The sequence below is a fragment of the Delphinapterus leucas genome, chromosome 5 (genome assembly GCF_059928025.1).
Source record: "Delphinapterus leucas isolate spDelLeu-1000000601 "Yukka" chromosome 5, BTC_Dleu_Yukka2, whole genome shotgun sequence".
Classification (NCBI taxonomy): domain Eukaryota; kingdom Metazoa; phylum Chordata; class Mammalia; order Artiodactyla; family Monodontidae; genus Delphinapterus; species Delphinapterus leucas.
In genome coordinates, this window is record NC_143133.1 from 111,735,558 (window position 1) to 111,755,080 (window position 19,523).

The 19,523-nt window shown below is 44.3% G+C and overlaps 1 protein-coding gene across 1 annotated transcript; it reads right to left on the reverse strand.

The window, feature by feature from the left end:
• Positions 1 to 648: 648 nt before the first annotated feature.
• On the reverse strand, positions 649 to 18,885 carry REELD1 (reeler domain containing 1). The gene is given in 8 exon segments (XM_089912403.1): positions 649 to 6,040; positions 6,042 to 6,592; positions 7,750 to 7,813; positions 9,247 to 9,580; positions 12,701 to 12,856; positions 14,663 to 14,737; positions 14,740 to 14,892; positions 17,588 to 18,885. Coding segments are annotated over 8 exon segments (1,593 nt in total). The 5' UTR covers positions 17,796 to 18,885; the 3' UTR covers positions 649 to 5,988.
• Between the last annotated feature and the right edge of the window lie 638 nt (positions 18,886 to 19,523).

A 19,523-nucleotide genomic window follows, 5' to 3' on the forward strand; every position in this document is an offset into this window, starting at 1 on the left:
GGTCATGAACATTAAGCTAAAATACCTTTGTTTAGCTCACGGGAAACATCCTGACCAGGCCCACCTGTGAAGGGCTGCAGGAAGGAAGAAGTTAACACATCCCTTCCGGAGGCTGATGGGAACCAGGGAGTGTTTGACTTTACTCCCTCCCCCTTTTAGTATAAAAGAAGCCTGGATTCTAACTCAGGCAAGATGGTTCTTTGGGGCACGGAGCCTACCATCTTCTCGGTTTGCCGGCTTCCCGAATGAAGTCGTTATTCCTGGCCCCAGCAATTCATCTCTCCATTACTGGCTTGTCGTGGGGGAAGCAGCATGAACCTAGACTCGGTAACACCCTCAGCCCACCGCAGTGGCCATCGCCCGAAGTCCATTCATCCTTCTGGTCCTAATGGCAGCTGTAGATTGATCATTCTAGGCCATTTTTCTGCTTGATTCCAGGCTCTCTCTGGATCCACTGAAATATTTACAGCACCCAACATGCTCCAAGAAAATAAATGATCTGCCAAGTATGGCGAAAGAAAAGTGGGTTGGAAGTCAAGGCGACAGGCAGGAATCCGAGGACCACCTAGACCCTATCTTGTTGTTTGGCTGTGACGGCTCGGGGGCCTTGGTCTCATCTTTAATGAGGAGGTGTTGTTAATGATCTCAGTCCGTGCTTGTTGGAGCCCTGCATTTCTGAGGCGGTGCCTCAAGGTGAGAGAGAAGGCGGAGGGGAAATATACTCAGCCTTCAACTAGAGCATTCAGCCTTTACTGTCTCACCTAATAGGCAAAATTAAAAATTCAAAACCGCTAAGTCAGATTATCTTTAAAGCCATTTCCAATTTTTGAATCTTGTAGTTCTCTGTTGCAACACTGCCCACTCCATCACTGAATATGAGAATGGTTTAGGAGATGCGGCTTCATCTAAGGGCCTATCATTTCATCTCTTAGTTGCTAGGCCAGTGGTTCCCAACTGGGGGTGATTCTGCCCCCCAGGGGACATCTGGCAATGCCTGGGAATGCTTTTGGTTGTCACGCCTAGGGGTACCACTGGCATCTAAAGGGTAGAGGCCAGGGATGCTGCTAAACCTTCTACAATGCACAGGACAGTCCTCCACAGAATGATCCAACCCCAAATGTTGATAGCATGGAGGATGAGAAACCCCGTGCCAGACCACATGAACTGAGGAGAGGATGCTCACAGGTGAAGTGGGAAGACTCCTTTCAGTTGATCTTCTGCCCAGCCAAGATTGAAAGGACAAGTCCATTCTCAGCTCCTCCCCCCAACAAGAACTCTCCAAGCCTTGGATCTGAGACACAGAATATTCCCCTCCTGGGGACAGTGGCACACAGCACTCTTTAGCTCACCTTTGGAGAGAAACTCATACTGCTTGACACCCAGGCACCTGCAGCGGCCCAAGGTGCTACATATTCAAATTCAATCTAGACCAGGCAGTGGTGACAGTAATACAAACACTGAACTTTTCACTCACTTGTTATTTATTGATAACTTACTATGTACTGGGAACAATTAGCAATGAATAAACAATGTCTCTGCCTTTACAAAACACCCTAGTCAAGGAGAGTCAGAAAATAAACACACAAATGAATGCGTAGACTCAGGAGGTAAGAAGCGCTGTCAATATTGTAAAGCAACCAAGGGCATAGAGAGCGGTGGGGGGCAGTGGACAGGAGATGCTGCTCAGGTGAGGCAATATGGGAGCAAAGTTCTGAAGACTGTGGAATTCTGGGGGGAACCAGTTTCCAGACAAGAAGGGCAGCCAGACCAAGAGAGCTGGATGGAGCTGTGCAGCATCCCTGAACCATTCTTGGAAACTCAGGGAATGTGCAAGAAGGTGGTTGGAGGACGGGGTCTCACAGTACCTGGTCAGCCCAGTCCGGATATTGACATTTTATTCTGCACAAATGGAAAGCCATTAGAGAATGTGGAGACAGTGTAGCATGAACGATTTATGTTTTAAAAGCAAAATACAAAAACCAAAAATCATTTGCCAGACTTCAGTTGTATCAGTCACTCCACCCACCTGCTCAAAGGAGCAGAGTCTCAAAATGTTCACTTTTCTTTTCGCATTTAAAGAACAGAGCAAACCCACAAAACATCAACCAGCCTTTCGTCACAAAGGCCCTCCTGACATTCTAAGCCAGAGATGATTATGGCTGCTTTTGCAAACCCCTAAAGGCCAGATGGAGCCGAGTTCTGAATAGCTTAAGAAAACAGAGAAATTCTCAAGTTTAATAAAACAAATTAATGCAAATTCATTTCACTCGAATAGAAGAAATTCCTTGCCACACACCGTTTTTTAGAAGAGGGGAATACGTCGGGGTGACATGAAATCAAATCACAGAGCCTGCATTCCAGAAAGGCTGGGATCACTTTGTAATACCGGAAGTCCAGGACCGGGAGAGGGTATATGCTATCTGTAATTTATTCATAAAATGCCGGCTCTTCCCAGACAACATTTCAAATAACACGTGACACTTGTTTAAATATTTACTGGCTTGTTGATCCTTTTTTGTTGTTGTTAATTAGATTTTTTTTAAAAAAGAAAACAAACATTGTAACAGTAAATTAATGCAGACAGCCTTGCCAGTGAGATAGCTCAGCCGGGCTATAGTTAAGCGTTAAGTCGTGATTTACCAAAATTATTGTATCCAAGGGGAGAAATTAATTAGAAATATCAAAAATAGCCTCTGAATGTAAAAAGGTTAAAGCCCACCCCTAGCCCCGATCTGTGATTATGAAATTAGCACAATAGATGTAAAACCATTTGTTTAAAATAGAGATTTTAGCAATTGTTTTTCTGTTATCTTCCCTGAGGTGTGTCTTTAGCCCCAAACTTCCTTCTCCAAGAAGTGGTTGGCTGAGCAATTCTCTAGCTGTTCCCACAAAACAAAAAAGTTATTTTAAGATGCTGCATTTGAGTCCTTTGCCTTTTTATAACTTTTAAGGGCTTTGTGCTTTAGTAAGTGCCTTCAGGTTAAATGAACACAGCCTACTCACTCCCCTCTGGGGCTTCTCTGAAGCCAGGCTTAGAGGACCTTCAAGATCACAGTGACTGAGGGGTTTTATGTGTCCTGAATTCAGGCTTGGGGATTCCAGCCGCCCTTCCCAAAACGGATTTTACTCAGAATGTCTCAGCAAAAATGTCTGACCCCAGCAGGAACTGTAGCCAATGGCTGCCATGACAACCAACGCGGTGATGCCTCCACTGGCTGGGCTGGGGCAGTAGGGCCACAGGGGGAGAAATTGTCACGGACAGGGAATCACATTTTTGGTGGCCATAGGATTTCTCTAAATGGACTAGATTTAAAGATAGTGTCGCAGCTGCAGGATGATGTTAATAACAATGGCATGTCGGTTAGACGTAGCTAAGTGTTCAACATGCTTTTCATCTTCACAACAGCCAAAAGAGATAAATCATTTTGTGATCCATTGATCTCTGATGAGGAAGCTGAGGCTCATAAGTCTGGCTGACTCTTCTGCACCCTGTCACTATCGTGCCTGACCTGGAGTTCCCAGCTGGGGAAGAGGAGGTGCCTAAACCCTAAAGCCTGGGCAATTCCCTGGCCATCCAGTGGGCATGGGTTCGATCCCTGGTCGGGGGAACTAAGATCCCGCAAGCCTCGCGGTGTGGCCAAAACACAAACAAAAAAACAAACAACCCCCCCCCCCAACGCCTGGAGAGTTCCCTCGGCCCCTTTGATGCTTTGCAGGGAGGGTGACCCATGGCACCTCCTGAAGCTGAGCAGCCTGTCTCTTCTCACACAAGCCCCGTGGCAGGTCAGCAGTCTAACCAGCGATGCAGTGAATTAAGCATAGCTTCAACTCCTTTGCCACTTCTTCCTTTGAAAACTGAAATCTGTTGCCCTTCCCTTGGAAGAATGAGGGCTGTAACATGCTATGACCACCAGAACGTGGCGGGAGTAAAACCATGTTACTTCCCAGGCTAAGCCTTACAAGATGCCCAGCTTCTGTTTTTCTCTGCCTGGGACACTCCTTCTGGGAACCCAGCCACTATGCAGTAAGAAGCCACAAAGAGGAGAGGCAAATTGTTTCTCACACTCATCCACGGCCCCAGTGAGTACCCAGCCGGCAGCCAGCATGAACTGCCAGCCCCGTGAGTGAGTCACCTGGGATGTCCCAGCCCATTTGACAACAGGCAGAGCAGAAGAGCTGCCCAGCTGAGCCCAGGCAACCCCAGTGTCACGTGAGACCATCAGTGGTAGGCGTTGTTTTAAAGCACTGGGTTAAGGGGTAGTTTGTTTCACAGCAATAGATAATCAAAGCAGTCTGTTTACACAGGATAATATCCTCCTGGACAGGAAAGATTTGGAAGCTAGTGTATGTGTGGTGCACCCAGCTCTGATGTGACCTGGCCAGATGGGAGCTCTCCACTAGTGAGATGGCTTGTCTTCTGCATCTTGGTGGGGGGCATCCCTTGGGAGGGTGGGGTATGTAGGAGGGATATCTGTGGCCCCAACTGGAGTACAGTACATGTGTCTCTTTCCACAGCATTCCTAGAACACCTTCATTTGTGAACATACAATTACCTAGGTCTCCACGTGCCCAATGGGGTGCTTGACTGAAGTCAGGGGGACAGATCTGTCAACCCCAGAATCCAGGAGGAGAGAGTGTTGGAATTGATGCCCAGTGAGCTAACAGGGGCTGGAAAAAGAGAAGCAGCTCTTTCCTACACACCCAATTTTTTAAAAATGTTTTTGTTGAATCGAGATGTCATGAATGCCTCCTTCTCTTTAAGCGATTTACTGAACTTACTCCTCATGAAGTTATTGTGAGAATTAAATGTGAAAATAAATGTACAGTTCTTAGCACAGTACCTGCACGATTTAGGTGCTCAATCAAGAAATACCCTTTCCAAATTTATAGTGGTTTTCGTTTCCACATTTAAATAGATCGTGACTCTGTAATAGGTTTACCTTTGAAAAGGCAGCTAATTCCATTGTGTTATATTAGGTGAGCATATTCGAGAGTTATATTCAAACACGTTGTTTTGACCGCATGTAGTACCTATGGGACTCTTGCTAAATCAAAGTGATCTTCATAAAGTCATGAGGGCGGGTAGACAGTCTTCGTCCTTCTTGCTTTCTTAGACGGGTAAAGGCTCTTCTTAAAACTGTGCTGGTATCATCATTTTTTTCAGCCTGACCTTTTGCAAAAGGCAAGATGTCTGCTAGTCTCTGGGATACATAAGTCTCTCATCAAGTGTAAATGGATGGGTGATCTCAGATCCATTTACCCCTGATGAATAGGCTTGCTTACCCCTCTCTGGTGTTTATGGCCTCCTGCTGCATGTATGTTTTCCCACAGATGTGGGTAATCAAACTCTCTAAACTCTTCCTTGCTTTGGATCAATTTCCATGGCAGATTTGCCGGGTTTCTGAGTGTCCAAGAAGGCTGAATACCCTTGTGCTCACCCAGGCAATGACATCAGAGCCACCTTTGAACTCCAGTTTGGAAAACAGGACTTCTTTGGGGGTGGTTTGAAGAGGCAAAGGGAGGGCTGCAGTCCTTTTTCTTGCAAGAGACTCAACCTCAACGTTACTTTTTTTTCAAAGAGAGTCGATGAGGCTGACATGCTGAGGAGGGACAGAAGTTCTATTTCTGCAGGTTCCTTAAGGCAACGGAGGAAGCTCAGTGGCCACGGGAGTCTAGTTAATGAGCAGATTATACAATATTCATTATGTTGAGTTTAACTCTTCAAACAGAACGTCTAATTGCAAAAAGAAAACAAAGCTGCTAAAAAAAAAATAAGAAAGAAAAAAAAACCTGCTAAATTACAGATGTTAAGACAACAAAGCCAGAAAATAATTCCGTCTGTCGATAAAACTGTCCTTTTGCTGCTCCCTCCATTAACTGTTCCCTGATGGGAGGCACAGTGAAACCCTGTCCTCATTAGCTAGTCTCAGTAGCTCTGTTCTGGCTGAGACACTCTGCAGGATTTAAGGGGGGCACTGAGAAGCCTTCTCAGAGGACTGTTTTCTTGCTACCCACAGAGGGAGTGATCCAGTTGTATTGCTTCAACCAAAACAAAACTGTTCTCCCCAATCCTCCTGACATGCATGATCTTGTCTCCGTCACTCCTGGCAGCTGCGTGCCCAGCAGGCTCACTGAAGGATACTTCTGTCTGCTTGTGGCAAGACTGGGTATGCCGGTAGTGAAGGCCAGCAGCCACGGCCATGCCCAAAGCAGCTGAAAGGCAAAGCAGGATTCCCAGCTGCAGAGTCCCGAGCTGGATCCCCAAGGGAGCCCTGGCTTCGTCTTGCCCAAGCTCAGGCCTTGGGTTGGTCTTCCTGGGGTGTCGCACGCCACTCTCTCCATTGCCCTCCCTCAATTTGGGCTCCTTGTGCTTTGACTGAGGCAGGAAGCTGGCAGAGGGTCTTGATGCCTCTGACTGACCACTGGCAGTGGGTGGCCTGGAGGTGGCAGAGGTGTGGAGGACAGGGGTTGGATTGGCCGCCCTGGCCCCATGTCCAGTGAGTGCCCCAGAGGACCAAAGGCGAGTATAGGAAAGATGGACAGTGTACAGAGGAGGCCTCATCACCGTCCTATTTGAGGCCTTCATCTTGTCCTAGAAAAGCAAAGGAAAAAAGAGAGATCAAAGGGGCTGGTCTTCCTCCCAAGCAGCCACTGAACTTGGCAACTAACCTGAGTTCCTTAGAGAATCCCAGATCGCAGCTGAAAACCCAGCCTCATGCCTGCTCTTAAAAGAGCTCAGAGGGGACTTCCCTGGTGGCGCAGTGGTTAAGAATCAGACCGCCAACGCAGGGGACACGGGTTCGAGCCCTGGTCCGGGAAGATCCCACATGCTGCGGAGCAGCTTAGCCCGTGCACCACAACTACTGAGCTTGCGCTCTAGAGCCCGCGAGCCACAACTACTGAGCCCGAGTGCCTAGAGCCTGTGCTCTGCAACAAGAGAAGCCACCACAATGAGAAGCCCGTTCACCGCAAGGAAGGGTAGCCCCTGCTCACCGCGACTAGAGAAAGCCCGCGCGCAGCTCCGAAGACCCAACACAGCCAAAGATAAATAAATAAATTTAAATAAATTAATTAAAAAAACAAAAGAGCTCAGAGGAAAACGTCCATGCGGATAAACATGCACTTGTTATTGCTGGTGATGGGGAAGCTAACGGAAGCTCCACTGAGAGATCATTCTTGTAAGTCAAGAATAAACTTAGGGTCGTTTAAGAGGCTTCTAGACCAATGTGGGTGACAGTCATCTCCAATGGCTGAAAGCTTTGAGTGTGTCTTTTTATGCAAGAGGGACCATTGAATCTTGCTGTAGGTTCCAATCGATTTGAGTAAGGATAGTATACCATGTTTTATTTTGTGTTCCTTTTAAGAGTTCAGAGGAATAGTATATCATTGGGCATGTATATTTTATATCGCCCATTGATCTCACCTCTGGGACCATACATGGTATTTTGAGGCCAATGTTATGAAGGACAGGGTTGGGGGAGGAGGAGACGGGGCTTATTAACCGAAGCTAAGTGGGAAAACAACTCACTAAAACCATCAATTTCTACAATTGCCGATAACTTCAGAGATGCTGTGTATAATGAAATGGCTGGTATTGATTGGAAAAAGATGCTGTGTATATATCATACCCTTGCCTTCTTCTCTCTGATTTTGGCTACTAGTCTAATAGCTCTGATTTCCCAGCCTGGAACTTCCCACTCTGGCGTCAAAAATACCAAACTCACTGCCCATGCACAACTTGGCTGTTACCTGTTCATCCCTATCCGAGGGTAGGCAAGTTTCCAATGAATCAAAGCTTGGATCATTCTGAGTCCTAAAGGGAAGGGAAAAAAGGCTTAGAAGGAGTCCCTAAGTATCGGGGGTTTTTTCTTACCTTTCATTATAAAAATTTTCAAAATAAACAAGTAGAATAATATAATGAACCCCCAAATATTTACCACCCAGCTTCAAAAATTATTAAATCATGACCAATTTTATTTTATCTTTATTCCTACCTACATACTTTGCTGCCAGGTTTTTTTGTTTGTTTGTTTGATTTTTCCTTCAGAAATTAATTTATTTAATTTATTTTTATTTTATTTTGGAGTAGAGTTGATTAACAATGCTGTGTTAATTCCAGGTGTACAGCAAAGTGATTCAGTTTACATATATGTGTATCTATTCTTTTTCAAATTCTTTTCCCATTTAGGTTATTACAGAGTACTGAGCAAAGTTCCCTGTGCTAAAACCTTTCTGGCTATCTATTTTAAATAGAGCAGCGTGTACATGTCAATCCCAAATTCTCAATCTGCCCTTCCTCACTGGTGACCATAAGTTCGTTCTCTAAGTCTGTGAGATTGTTTCTGTTTTGTAAATAAGTTCATTTGCATTATTTTCTTTAGATTCCACATATAAGTGATATCATATGGTATTTGTCTTTCTCTGACTTTATTTCACTTAGTATGATAATCAAAAAGCAACGTTTCCTGGGGCTTCCCTGGTGGCGCAGTGGTTAAGGATCTGCCTGCCAATGCAGGGAACATGGGTTCGATCCCTGGTTTGAGAAGATCCCACATGCCGCGGAGCAACTAAGCCCGTGCGTCACAACTACTGAGCCTGCGCTCTAGAGCCCCCAAGCCACAACTACTGAAGCTCGCGTGCCTATAAAGCTCATGCTCCACAACAAGAGAAGCCACTGCAATGAGAAGCCTGTGCACCGTAACAAAGAGCCCCGCTCACCACAACTAGAGAAAGCCTGCACGTAGCAACGAAGACCCAACGCAGCAAAAATAAATAAATAAATAAAAGCAACATTTCCTGTCACTGCTGTGTATACTGATAAAATTACATTTGTTGGAAACACTGGAGTTTGGAGTTGGAGAGAGAATGGGGGCGGATGATGTGTGAAGATGGCAGCAAAGACTCAGTGAATGCTTTTATTGATTTGTATAATTTATATTTATATATATTTACATATTATAAATGTATGTATCTAAAATATAAAACCTATATTTATATTTTATTTTATTTATAGCAGCATCTCAGAGACCTCTCTCTGTCCAAGACAGTACAGTTTCCCCAGGTAATTTATATATCCAGCTCTTCTGACCAGTGGCTTTTCTACAATCAGTGTTTCTCACGTACTTAAGAATAAATACGGTTGAGATCTTTTTCTGTCTGACTCCAAGAAGGTTCCATTTCCTTAGCACCCTTGTGTTTGGCCTCATCCCACCACCTGTCCCGAATGGCCCACCCCTGGCCCATTACCTGTGGTGGGTGCTAGGGCTGGAAGCAAAGCTCTCTGAGGAGAATCCCCTGATGGCCATGAACCTCTCCAGCCCACGAACGTCCGGGGATGCTTCCAGGGTTCGGTTGCTGTCCCCATTGGGCTGGTGGCCTTCGCTGACTATGGCAGCTCTGCGTGAAGATGCTGGGAACGGAGTCTCTGCAGCCCCAGGAAATTCTGTCACCCGAACATTGGCAGGAACAAGATCTAAGCTGTCCTCTCCTGCAGCTCCAGGGACGGCCACAGCAGAGATATCTGTGCGTTGCTGAGGGAGAATGACGGGGACCCTGGGGGCCAAGCGGAGGCTCAGAGACACTACAGGGTGAGAAGGAGAAATCGTTCCTTTTATCGATTAGCACACACAGCCAGGACAATGCGCTGAATGCCAGAGACTTTAACGTGCCTGAGGACAGACTACTAAGTGTGAACCACTCAAAAGCATCACCATAAAGATAATTTGCTCAGTAATAGAAACTCCTGACCAAGCAGCAAAGCACCTGAATTCTCATGTCTTTTTAAAGAGTAAGCTCCTAGGCTTCTGGGCTTGTGCCTTCTTAACAGTCACCAATCAGAGAATATAGAAACCGCTGTGACCACTCTATGTTTTCTCACTTCTGCCAAAGCCTGCTTCTAGCTAGAAAATAAAATGGAATCCCACAAATCACAGGTTTTTTAAAGCCCTAGATCATTCTTGCCATAGTATATTAATGCAAAATGTTTCCCCAGGGATGGTAAGGGCTCGAGCCTCTGCTATGGGCAGAGGTGGGATCACTGCCCTCCACTGTCTCCTTTCCCATCTGTGATGAGCTGACATGATGGCCCAGAGCATTAGAAATAGCTTCACAGAGGGCAGCAAACAAACAAGCACAGGTTTTGGCATCTTCACTCTGCTAATTCCTGATTTGGGGTGAGTCCTCCAGAATGTCAGTTTCTTCTTTTGCAAAATGAGACCAGTAATGGTACCTACAGCCTAGGACTGTAGCAGGGGTAAAGTGAAATCATTGATGTAAACGCATGCAGCACAGTGCCTGGTACAGATGCGACGTGCACTACATGTTTACCACAATGATGAGTAGGGCGACCACGATGTTGTTCACAAAAAGGTGCTGACAGAAGTTTCTCTGGCCAGGGCTGCAGCTGGGTTGGATTGAATTCTTTCTTTCTCTCTCTCTCTCTCTCTTTTTTTTTTTTTTTGTGACACTTTGTTCTAATGTCTTCATTACTCAAAAATACCAAGATTGAAGTGAAAAATAAAGAAGGCTTACACAGACATGCAGAATTTAGCAAAAATTCTGACAGTTTTAACTCCTGTCTGAACTCTAAATGCTTTCAGACACTTTCTGCAGACCCACTGCATGCTGGGCATCATTCCAGGTGCTGGGGATGCAGAAGTGATGCCGATTGCTAACTGTTGTTTCTGAATTGAAAATCGGGGACAGACTCCTAGATGCCTAACCTTATAAATCGCAGTGTGATGAGAGCTTCAATACCAGAGCTAAAGAAAGCAATTACAGGGCTTCCCTGGTGGCGCAGTGGTTGAGAGTCTGCCTGCCGATGCAGGGGACACGGGTTCGTGCCCCGGTCCGGGAGGATCCCACATGCCGCGGAGCGGCTGGGCCCGCGAGCCACGGCCGCTGAGCCTGCGTGTCCGGAGCCTGTGTTCCGCAACGGGAGAGGCCACAACAGTGAGAGGTCCGCGTACCGCAAAAAAAAAAAAATACAAAAAAATAAAGCAATTACATTTGCCTACCAAGAAGTAAGGGGAAAAGGCTCACAAAGGAGATATTTGAATCGCTCCTGGAAAGGTAAATAGTTCATCATGAGGAACAGTTCCATTTAAGGAAATGTCAGAAGGCAAAACATGGAGATATAAAAGTAGGTCATGCCTAGTGCGGTTGGGTAGAACCCCAAAGTGTTCCAAGGCTCTGCTGGAAAATAAGTTTGAGAGATACAATATACTATCTTCCCAGTGGGACAATTTGTCACTCACATTTGCCAACTGAAGTCTTCTTACAGTTAAAAAATCCATTTAACTTTGTTAGATGACACCTCCCCCAATGTGTGCACATGTACACACACACACACACACAGACACACACACACACACACACACATTCGTTTTTCCCTTGGGAAGCGCTGGGGTTTGTGTAGAGGAATGGGTAAGAAAACAGGCAGGGGCCAAGGGGAGGAATGTGAGTAGCATGATGAGGGGTCCACCCTGTAGCTGCTCAGATTGGAGTCCGCCACCCCCCAGGGGACAAGGTGCCAGCAGGGTCAACCATCTGAGAGACTTTACAGTATCAACAGGACCCATCTTCCTGAAGCCTCACTAATATTCATATTCATCTTAAAACAAACATGCCTGGGATCAGAATGCAACATTCACATGATTTATAACATGAAACAGGAGACTTCAAACCCATGTTGGATTTGCAAGGTCTTCTTAAGGCCACCCTCTCAGACCCTGAGACCTTTTCTCTGCTTTTAGGAGCATCTTGGTGAAATGGTTGGAGGAGCAGTGCTGGGCAATGTGGAGAAAACAAAGGTTTTGGTCACAGGCAGGGATGGAGGGTGGCCCAGGGTTGGCTCTGAGCCTGAGTCTGCTAGACTAGCAAAGTCACGGATTCATATCGGATCCCGGCTGCACCATGTTAGCCCGGAAAGGAAAGTGGAACTGAATGGATCAAAGGTTGGATCTTCTGTGCAGGTGATTGGATGGAGGGCATCTGTTCAGAGCACTTAACTAGATATAAATAACGAAAATAAGTTCCATTTCACCAGGAATTTTCAGGTGGATCAGACATTCTCTAGCTGGTTAGGGTTTTTTTCATTATCTGTTTTTGTTTGTTTGTTTTCTCAGAAGTTCATGGGCCAATGGAATCTAAAGTCACTTGGTGAGCCAGGGAAAACATCCATTGCCATCGAAACAGCCTCTCGTTCCTCATTCTGTTTTACAACCCAGGCTGCAAAGAGCCATCTACCTACCTCGGAAAGTAACAATCAAAACTGGATGAACTTACATAAAAAAAGAAAAAAGGGTTATTTCTTTCTGGTGCTGCCTGTGCAGCCTCAGGGGTCTTGGGAAAACAGCTGAAATATCGTGGTGATTTGTTAAGTGTGGGAGTGGGGGAAGGTGTATGGCTAATTTTTTGGTTTTGCAGCTCAGTTCCAATGCTTCGTGGCCCAACTTCACCTGTGAGGTTGAGCCGGACAGAGTGTGTTTGCTGCAGCGAACCCTGAACTTGCAAGAGTCTCCCCGACCCACACCCATGGCTGTGGGATCACATCCCCAGGAACTGTTGACACTCCCAAGGCAGGTGTCTATTGGTTGGGTCCCAGGAAGCGGAAACTGGCTGGAGTCACTCTTAAGTGAAAATTAGTAACTGTGAAAGTAATGCTGCCAACCAGGCTGGTGAATGCAGTGGCAAGCTGTGCCTGGGGCGGTTCCTTCCATGCCCTCCGGCCTCTGCCCAGGGGCTGGCATAGGTGAGCCAGGCTCCACATGGCTTTCGGAACTAGATCTACTGTGTGTCTGTTGAGACACAACAGATGATTCAATCCTCACCCAGTAAACGAAATATGACTGGATCACTGATAAACTGTGGAGAAAGAGAGCAAAGTGATTCGAGGATTTAGTTTCCCTTAAATCATACCTCGGGCCATCCTGATAGAAAGGAGAGAACAAACAAAAGGATAAAGAAGAGCCCAAGTCTACATGGATAGAACTTAGAGAGAGATGATTGTGTTACTCCCTCGGGTGACTATAGGAGACAATAGGTACAAATCAATTACCCTCCCGAATAAATGCAATCATTAAGAATCTCCTTTTGACTAAAAGGTGTCTTCTAGAACCGTGGACTGAAAAGGTTTCATCTTCAACTGTGATCATTCGCCAGCACTGGTATGTCATGAATTGAATTACACACTTCATTGAAAATTTTATAAATCTGTTGTAAAATCGTATAATCCTATTGGAATTGTAAATACTATTGAAAATGAGAGGTAAATCATTCATATTCTAAATAATATTTTGAATACATAATGCCTTTCTTCAGTAAAAATCATTGGCACCAACATGATCTCATTCATCCTCCCCCAAATTTCACCGAAGTGGGGATTATTGGCAAGTACCATTTTTCTCACTGTAAGTATTCAGAAGGCAGTTATAAAAATGTGATGAATTTAGCTGAGATCACCCAGAGAGTTAAGGGGCAAGTAAAAGTCATGGTTTGTTGTCATGTCAAGGTTATGGTGGGAAAGGATCCTGGGAGGTGAGAGAATGTAGGAGGACTTGAGAGATGCTTCTGACCAGTGACTCAGCTCCTTTTTCTGCCAAAGGGAGATAACAGTTTCTGAACTACTTCTTCTGTAGCACAGAGTAGCTATGACAGTAAATCTAAAAATACAAACGGAGGGGCTTTGAGAAATAAAAGTAACTGTACAGATTGAAGGTCTTCAGGCACCACACACCCCTTGCATTGGAACCAAAGTCCTGGCAGGAGCCAGTTACACCAACAGTCGAGTGGGTCCTGGCCTTTCCAGATGGGCAAAGTCGTCAGGGCACAGTGTCGTCCTCCTTGTTTGTCCTTCCTGCTGTTTTAGGCCACCAGGAATGGATGGAAGGAAAGAGGACCCTGAGGGACAGGGGATGTACACCTCATCTCTCATGTTCCCCAGTGCAGAGGGGACAACCATGGGGTCTGGATGTCTCCACACTTGGGCACAACCTCCCTCTTCTGTATATGAGGGTGTAGGGGAAAGAAACAGAGGAATACATACCCTTTCCTAAAAACCAAAAAAAAAAAAAAAAGAAGTTCGCTTTCTTGGTACATGTGAGTGAAAAGAAGGACAAAGCCACGGTCTCATTTTGAGGAACGATGATGCTTGTATCATGCTTACAGTTGCCGGGAACTGGTCCACGCAGTTGGCATATACTGGCTCCTTCGTCCTTATGCAACACTACAAGGTGGGTGCTGTCATGATCACACCCATCTGGGGGACAATAAGCTGAAGCACAGAGCCCTCAGTGGCTCTGCCCAGGCCCAGGAAGTGTCCACTGTCTGCCTGCTTCTGTCTCTCTCTTTCTGGGCTCTCTCCCGACTCTCCCACCAACAGCTCTTTTGTCCCCTAGTGAGAATTTCCTGGAGAGATTGGCCAAGGTTCATCTGTGCGCGGGGAGGAGGGACATCACACATTCCTGGACCATGGATAACAGCACAGAGGGGAGTTGGGACAATTTTTTTTTAGTCCCCCCCATAGAGACACTCTAGTTGGGGCAGCCCCAGTGACCCTGTCCTTGTTATAAGGTGGAGGGTGGGAGGTAGGAAACGAGAAGAAAGGGAGGAGAAGCTCCCTGTCTTCAAAGTGGAGCTCAGTTACCAAGAACCAGAACTTGACTCTCTTATAGGAACCTGACGTCCCTTACGGGGTGGGCGGGGGCCCGCCACTCAAACGACAGATTTCTCTTCCGGACTTGTCCACGTGGGTGACTGTGTCAGCCTCTTCAAAACAAGTCATCGGTTTGGAATGAGGAGGAATGAAAACAAAAGTGCCAGCTATCTGATGATCAGACTCCTTTTGGGCCTGAAGTAGAAAGCCCATGAAATCACGACTGCCCCTCACAGCCACTTCCACAGAAAACATCCATTCAAGGTCAACACACTCGAGGGAGTTCCACTTGGTGACTTTACATGCGTATTTTCAAAATGAAAATCTTAGGACCAGCCCAGTCCCCCAAAAGTACGCAATTCATTAGGGAAAAAAAAAAGGTTGAAGTGCTATTTCACACCCAAAATAAATTCCATTTGTAAAGATGGAATATAAAAGTTATGTAAAAATGAAATACAAAAGAACTAGAAACAATAGTTTGGCTTTTTTTTTTCATTGTTTTTGTTTTGGGTTTTTTTTGCTTTTGTTTTAATATTGGAGTTAGGAATGCCTCTCTAAGCAAGTTCAGTAGCCATAAAGGAAAAGATGATTTCTTAAAATTCTCAATATAGAAGAAATAACAAACGATAAAATGAGAAAGGTGTTTGTAAGATACAACAGACAAATATACAAAGAGTTATGGTGAATTAACAAAAAGATAGCCAAACTGAAAATTATCAACAGATACAAACAGAAAATAAACAATTATAAATGAGACACTATTTTATATCTATCATGTTAACAAATTTCAAAATGTGTAATTATAACCAGTATTGATAGGCCAACAGAAAAACTAGGGCACTCATTCAGTAGTACTGGAACTTAAACTATGCAACTCTTTGAGGGGGTAACCCGACAATATTTTCCATTTTTTTTATTCCTCACACTAATCAGTAGAACAAAATGATTGGATAGAACCATAGACAGAGGGTAAATTTCATTTCCATTTATCGCCTCTAATTCCCATCAAAAGAGTTAGCATACATCAAAAAGGAATGAAGCCAACAGTGTTGATGTGTTTGAGTTCACTGTAGCTATTAAATAGATACTTTCCAGTCAACGTTTAGCTGCTATCTTCAACATCAGTAGCTTTCTTTTTTAACTTTATATTTTATATTGGAGTATAGTTGATTAATAATGTTGTGTTAGTTTCAGGATGGAGGAGAGGTATTTATTGGTTGCGGGTAGCCCCCCCAGGGGTGTATATGTCTATGTATAACTGAATCACCTCAGTGGCTTTCTTTCTTTTCTTTTCTATCTTTTTTCTTATTGGAGTATAATTGCTTTACAATGTTGTGTTACTTTCTGCTGTAGGACGAAGTGAATCAGCTCTATGTATACATATACCCGCTCCCTCTTGGACCTCCCTCCCATCCCCTGCCATCCCACCCCTCTAGGTCATCACAGAGCACTGAGCTGCGCTCCCTGCACTATATACCACCGGTTCCCACTAGCTATCTGTTTTACACATGGTGGTGTATATACTTCAATCCCAATCTCCCAATTCATCCCACCCTCCACTTCCCCCACTGTGTCCACCTGCCTGTTCTCTACGTTCGCCTCTCTATTCCTGCCCTGCAAATTGGTTCATCTGCACCATTTTTCTAGATTCCACATATATGCGTTAATATATGATACTTGTTTTTCTCTTTCTGACTTCCTTCACTCTGCATGAGTAGCTGTCTTTCCTGCTTTTTCCAGCTGGCATCTTGGGAGCTTGGTCCAAGGTGGGCAGGTGTGACTCTGAAGTGTGTGTATGCGTGTTGGGAGGTGGGATGGATGGTGGAAACACCCCTGGGGGGCTACCCTCAACCAATAAATACCTCTCCTCCATCCTCCCAAGGGATGATTCACAGGTGTGTTTCCCGTGGTTTCTCAGAGGGTCCCCACTGGAATTGGGCCCCAGTGCGTTGCCCACGGCAGTAACCCACTCTATTTGACACCTCATTAGTGTTTCGTTATTCCCTGTCACCCTTTCCCCTCTCTCTCATCTATGCTTCCTGGATCACTCCCCAAATAAACCACCTGCACTCAAGTTCTCGCTCTGAATTTGTAGGCACCTGAACTAAAATAGCAGGAGATGCTCTTTTCACTCCTCAAATAATTTTAGTTGTAAATAAGGAGGAAAAAAGTCTATTTCTCACACATCCTTGATATGTGATGTTTGTTCAGGGTAACTATATTTATACCTTATAATAAAGACAAAATAAGTTTTTATTATGAGGCCATTTGTGCCCTCTTCTCTTATAAAGATTAATATCAATATAGAGATTAGTTATATGGTTTTCATGATACAAATATTTCATGCTTCATAGCTGCAACTAGGGATCATCATACTAAGTGAAATAAGTCAGAAAGAGAAAGACAAACACCATATGATATCACTTACATGTAGAATCTAAAATAGGGCACAAATGAACCTATCTACGAAAGAGAAACAAACTTACAGACATAGAGAACAGATTTGTGGTGGCCACGGAGGAGGGGGTGTGGGGAGGGATGGATTGGGAGTTTGGGGTTAGCAGACGCAAACTATTACATATAGAATGGATAAACAACAAGGTCCTACTGTAGAGCACAGGGAACTATAGTCAATATCCTGTGATAAACCATAGTGGAAAAGAATATAAAAAATAATGTATATATGTGAATAACTGAGGCACTTTACTACACAGCAGATATTAATACAGCATTGTAAATCCACTATGCTTCGATTAAAAAAAATTTTTTTTAAACCCACAAATATTTCATGCTTATTTTTGGCTACATAATTTCTTCTTAGGATTAAGCCAAACTTTAGCCCAGGAAACTCCTACCTGGGACAAACACAACTTGGAATTTGTCACTAGGGCCCAGGGGCTCCTGGGGGTCTCTCAAAGCCTCTCCCATACATACCCGAAGCTGTGTCACCCGGTGAGTCGGAAGAGCTGCCAGTGAGAATGGTGATGTGGGGGGTCCTGGGGTGCTGAGGCTGGGCTGGAATGTGCTTGGGCTGCATGTCCACACAGGCCATGGAGCCGGTCCCATGGGAGAAGGTAGAGGAGCTGGATGCCGGGCAGAGAGCGGCACAAGGCCAGCCTGTGAGGGCAGCGGGGACCCTCATCCTGCCCTCTCCTGTGCCCCGAGAAACGGCAGCTTCAATGCAGATGCTATTTAGGAAAACAATACGATATCCTTCTGAATGTGCCTGACCTGAATCCCACACTGCCTGTAAACCTGAAATACCTTTGGTATCACCTCCCCAGATTGTAAGCACTCAAGGTCAAGATCAAAAAGATGTGCCGCGTTACTATACATAAAATAGATAACCAACAAGGACCTACTGTAATAGCACGGGGAATTGTACTCAATATTTTGTAATAACGTATAACGGAAATAATCTGAATAAAAATAGATGTATATGTATAACTGAATCACTGTGCTGTACACCTGAAACTAACACAACATTGTAAATCAACTATACTTCTGTTAAAAAAAAAAGTATATCTCTTTAAAATGGCATTTAAAAAAAACAAAAAAAATCAATGTGGAAATGATCAATAAATATAGCTAGAACATCTTTTAACTAAAAGGAATTTCAATTGAATTAAAGTTTAAATGTGAAAAATGAAACCACAAGAAAAAAAAAAAAAGATGTGCCAGACTGTAGGAAGTATTTCATTTCTAGACCCTTTTTTTTTAAACCTCTCTTCTTGTAATTTTTTTGTAAGAATGTTTCTTTTTAAAGAGAGGCTATACTAATTACATCAAAGAAAAAAGACCAGAAAATGTCTGAATCCTAATGTGGACTCCTTACAAACTGCCTGATATCCAAGGACAACGTGAGCTGTAATATATTATTGCTGAAATGAGACACCCAATATTCCAATATGGGCAGGCAGCCTGACATATGGTGACTTGGTTTATCTCTCTAATTGCAGATTACAGAGTTAACTGCTACATATCTTCTGCCAACTATCAGTTATTTAGAGGAGACTGCTAAATTTGCAATGCTTCCATAGCTCCTGTCCTTTCTCCTGTTGATGATTTTTAATTATTTCACTCCTTTCTCACAGAGAAAGTTATACCCAAGCCCATCCACTCTATACATTGTTAAATATACTGGGGGGGAAAAAAAGCCCACAAAAAAACTGGCTAAGAAATAGAATAAAATGTTTGGGCAAAACAACATTTATAGAGTAAATATTTTTGTTTACACCTCCGATGCCCATCCACAGAAAGAATTAAAAGTTGATTGTCAAAGAAGTTCACAGATGAAAGTAAAGTGAGAAATAGCAAATAAGACAGATGAGAAGCTCTCTGAGTAAAAATTCAGGACTAGTAGGCATTTTTAAAAAATAGCTATTTGTTTTTATAGTCCTATGTACATGTATTTTAAAAGTTCTGCTAATATTGTGATCTAAGGAGCAACGCAAAGCAACAACAGCTCTCCTCTCTAATAAGCTGGTTTTAAAAGGTAAAAATAAAATGCAAAAATTTGGTGAAATTAGCTATAAAAACAGTAGACTAAGGAGGTAAACCATACAACCAAATCACCGTGTCATCTACTGCCATCCTATCTGCACACACCATAGCCACCTTTACACTGACCAGACACAGGGGACCAGAGTATGATCTACTGTATAATGGGAATCTCTTGGACTTGTCCTAAGAGTCCTCAGACAATACCTTTCTCTGCTAGGTTTGTTCTCCGTAAGGCAGTAAAAGTCAAAACCCCTACACCACAAGGGGCCGTTCCTACCGATTTCCAGACACATTAGAAGATGATGAACAAGGAGCTGTAAAAGCATATTCTCAGCTGAGGAGACCCACGGCCCTTCTCGTCTCCTTT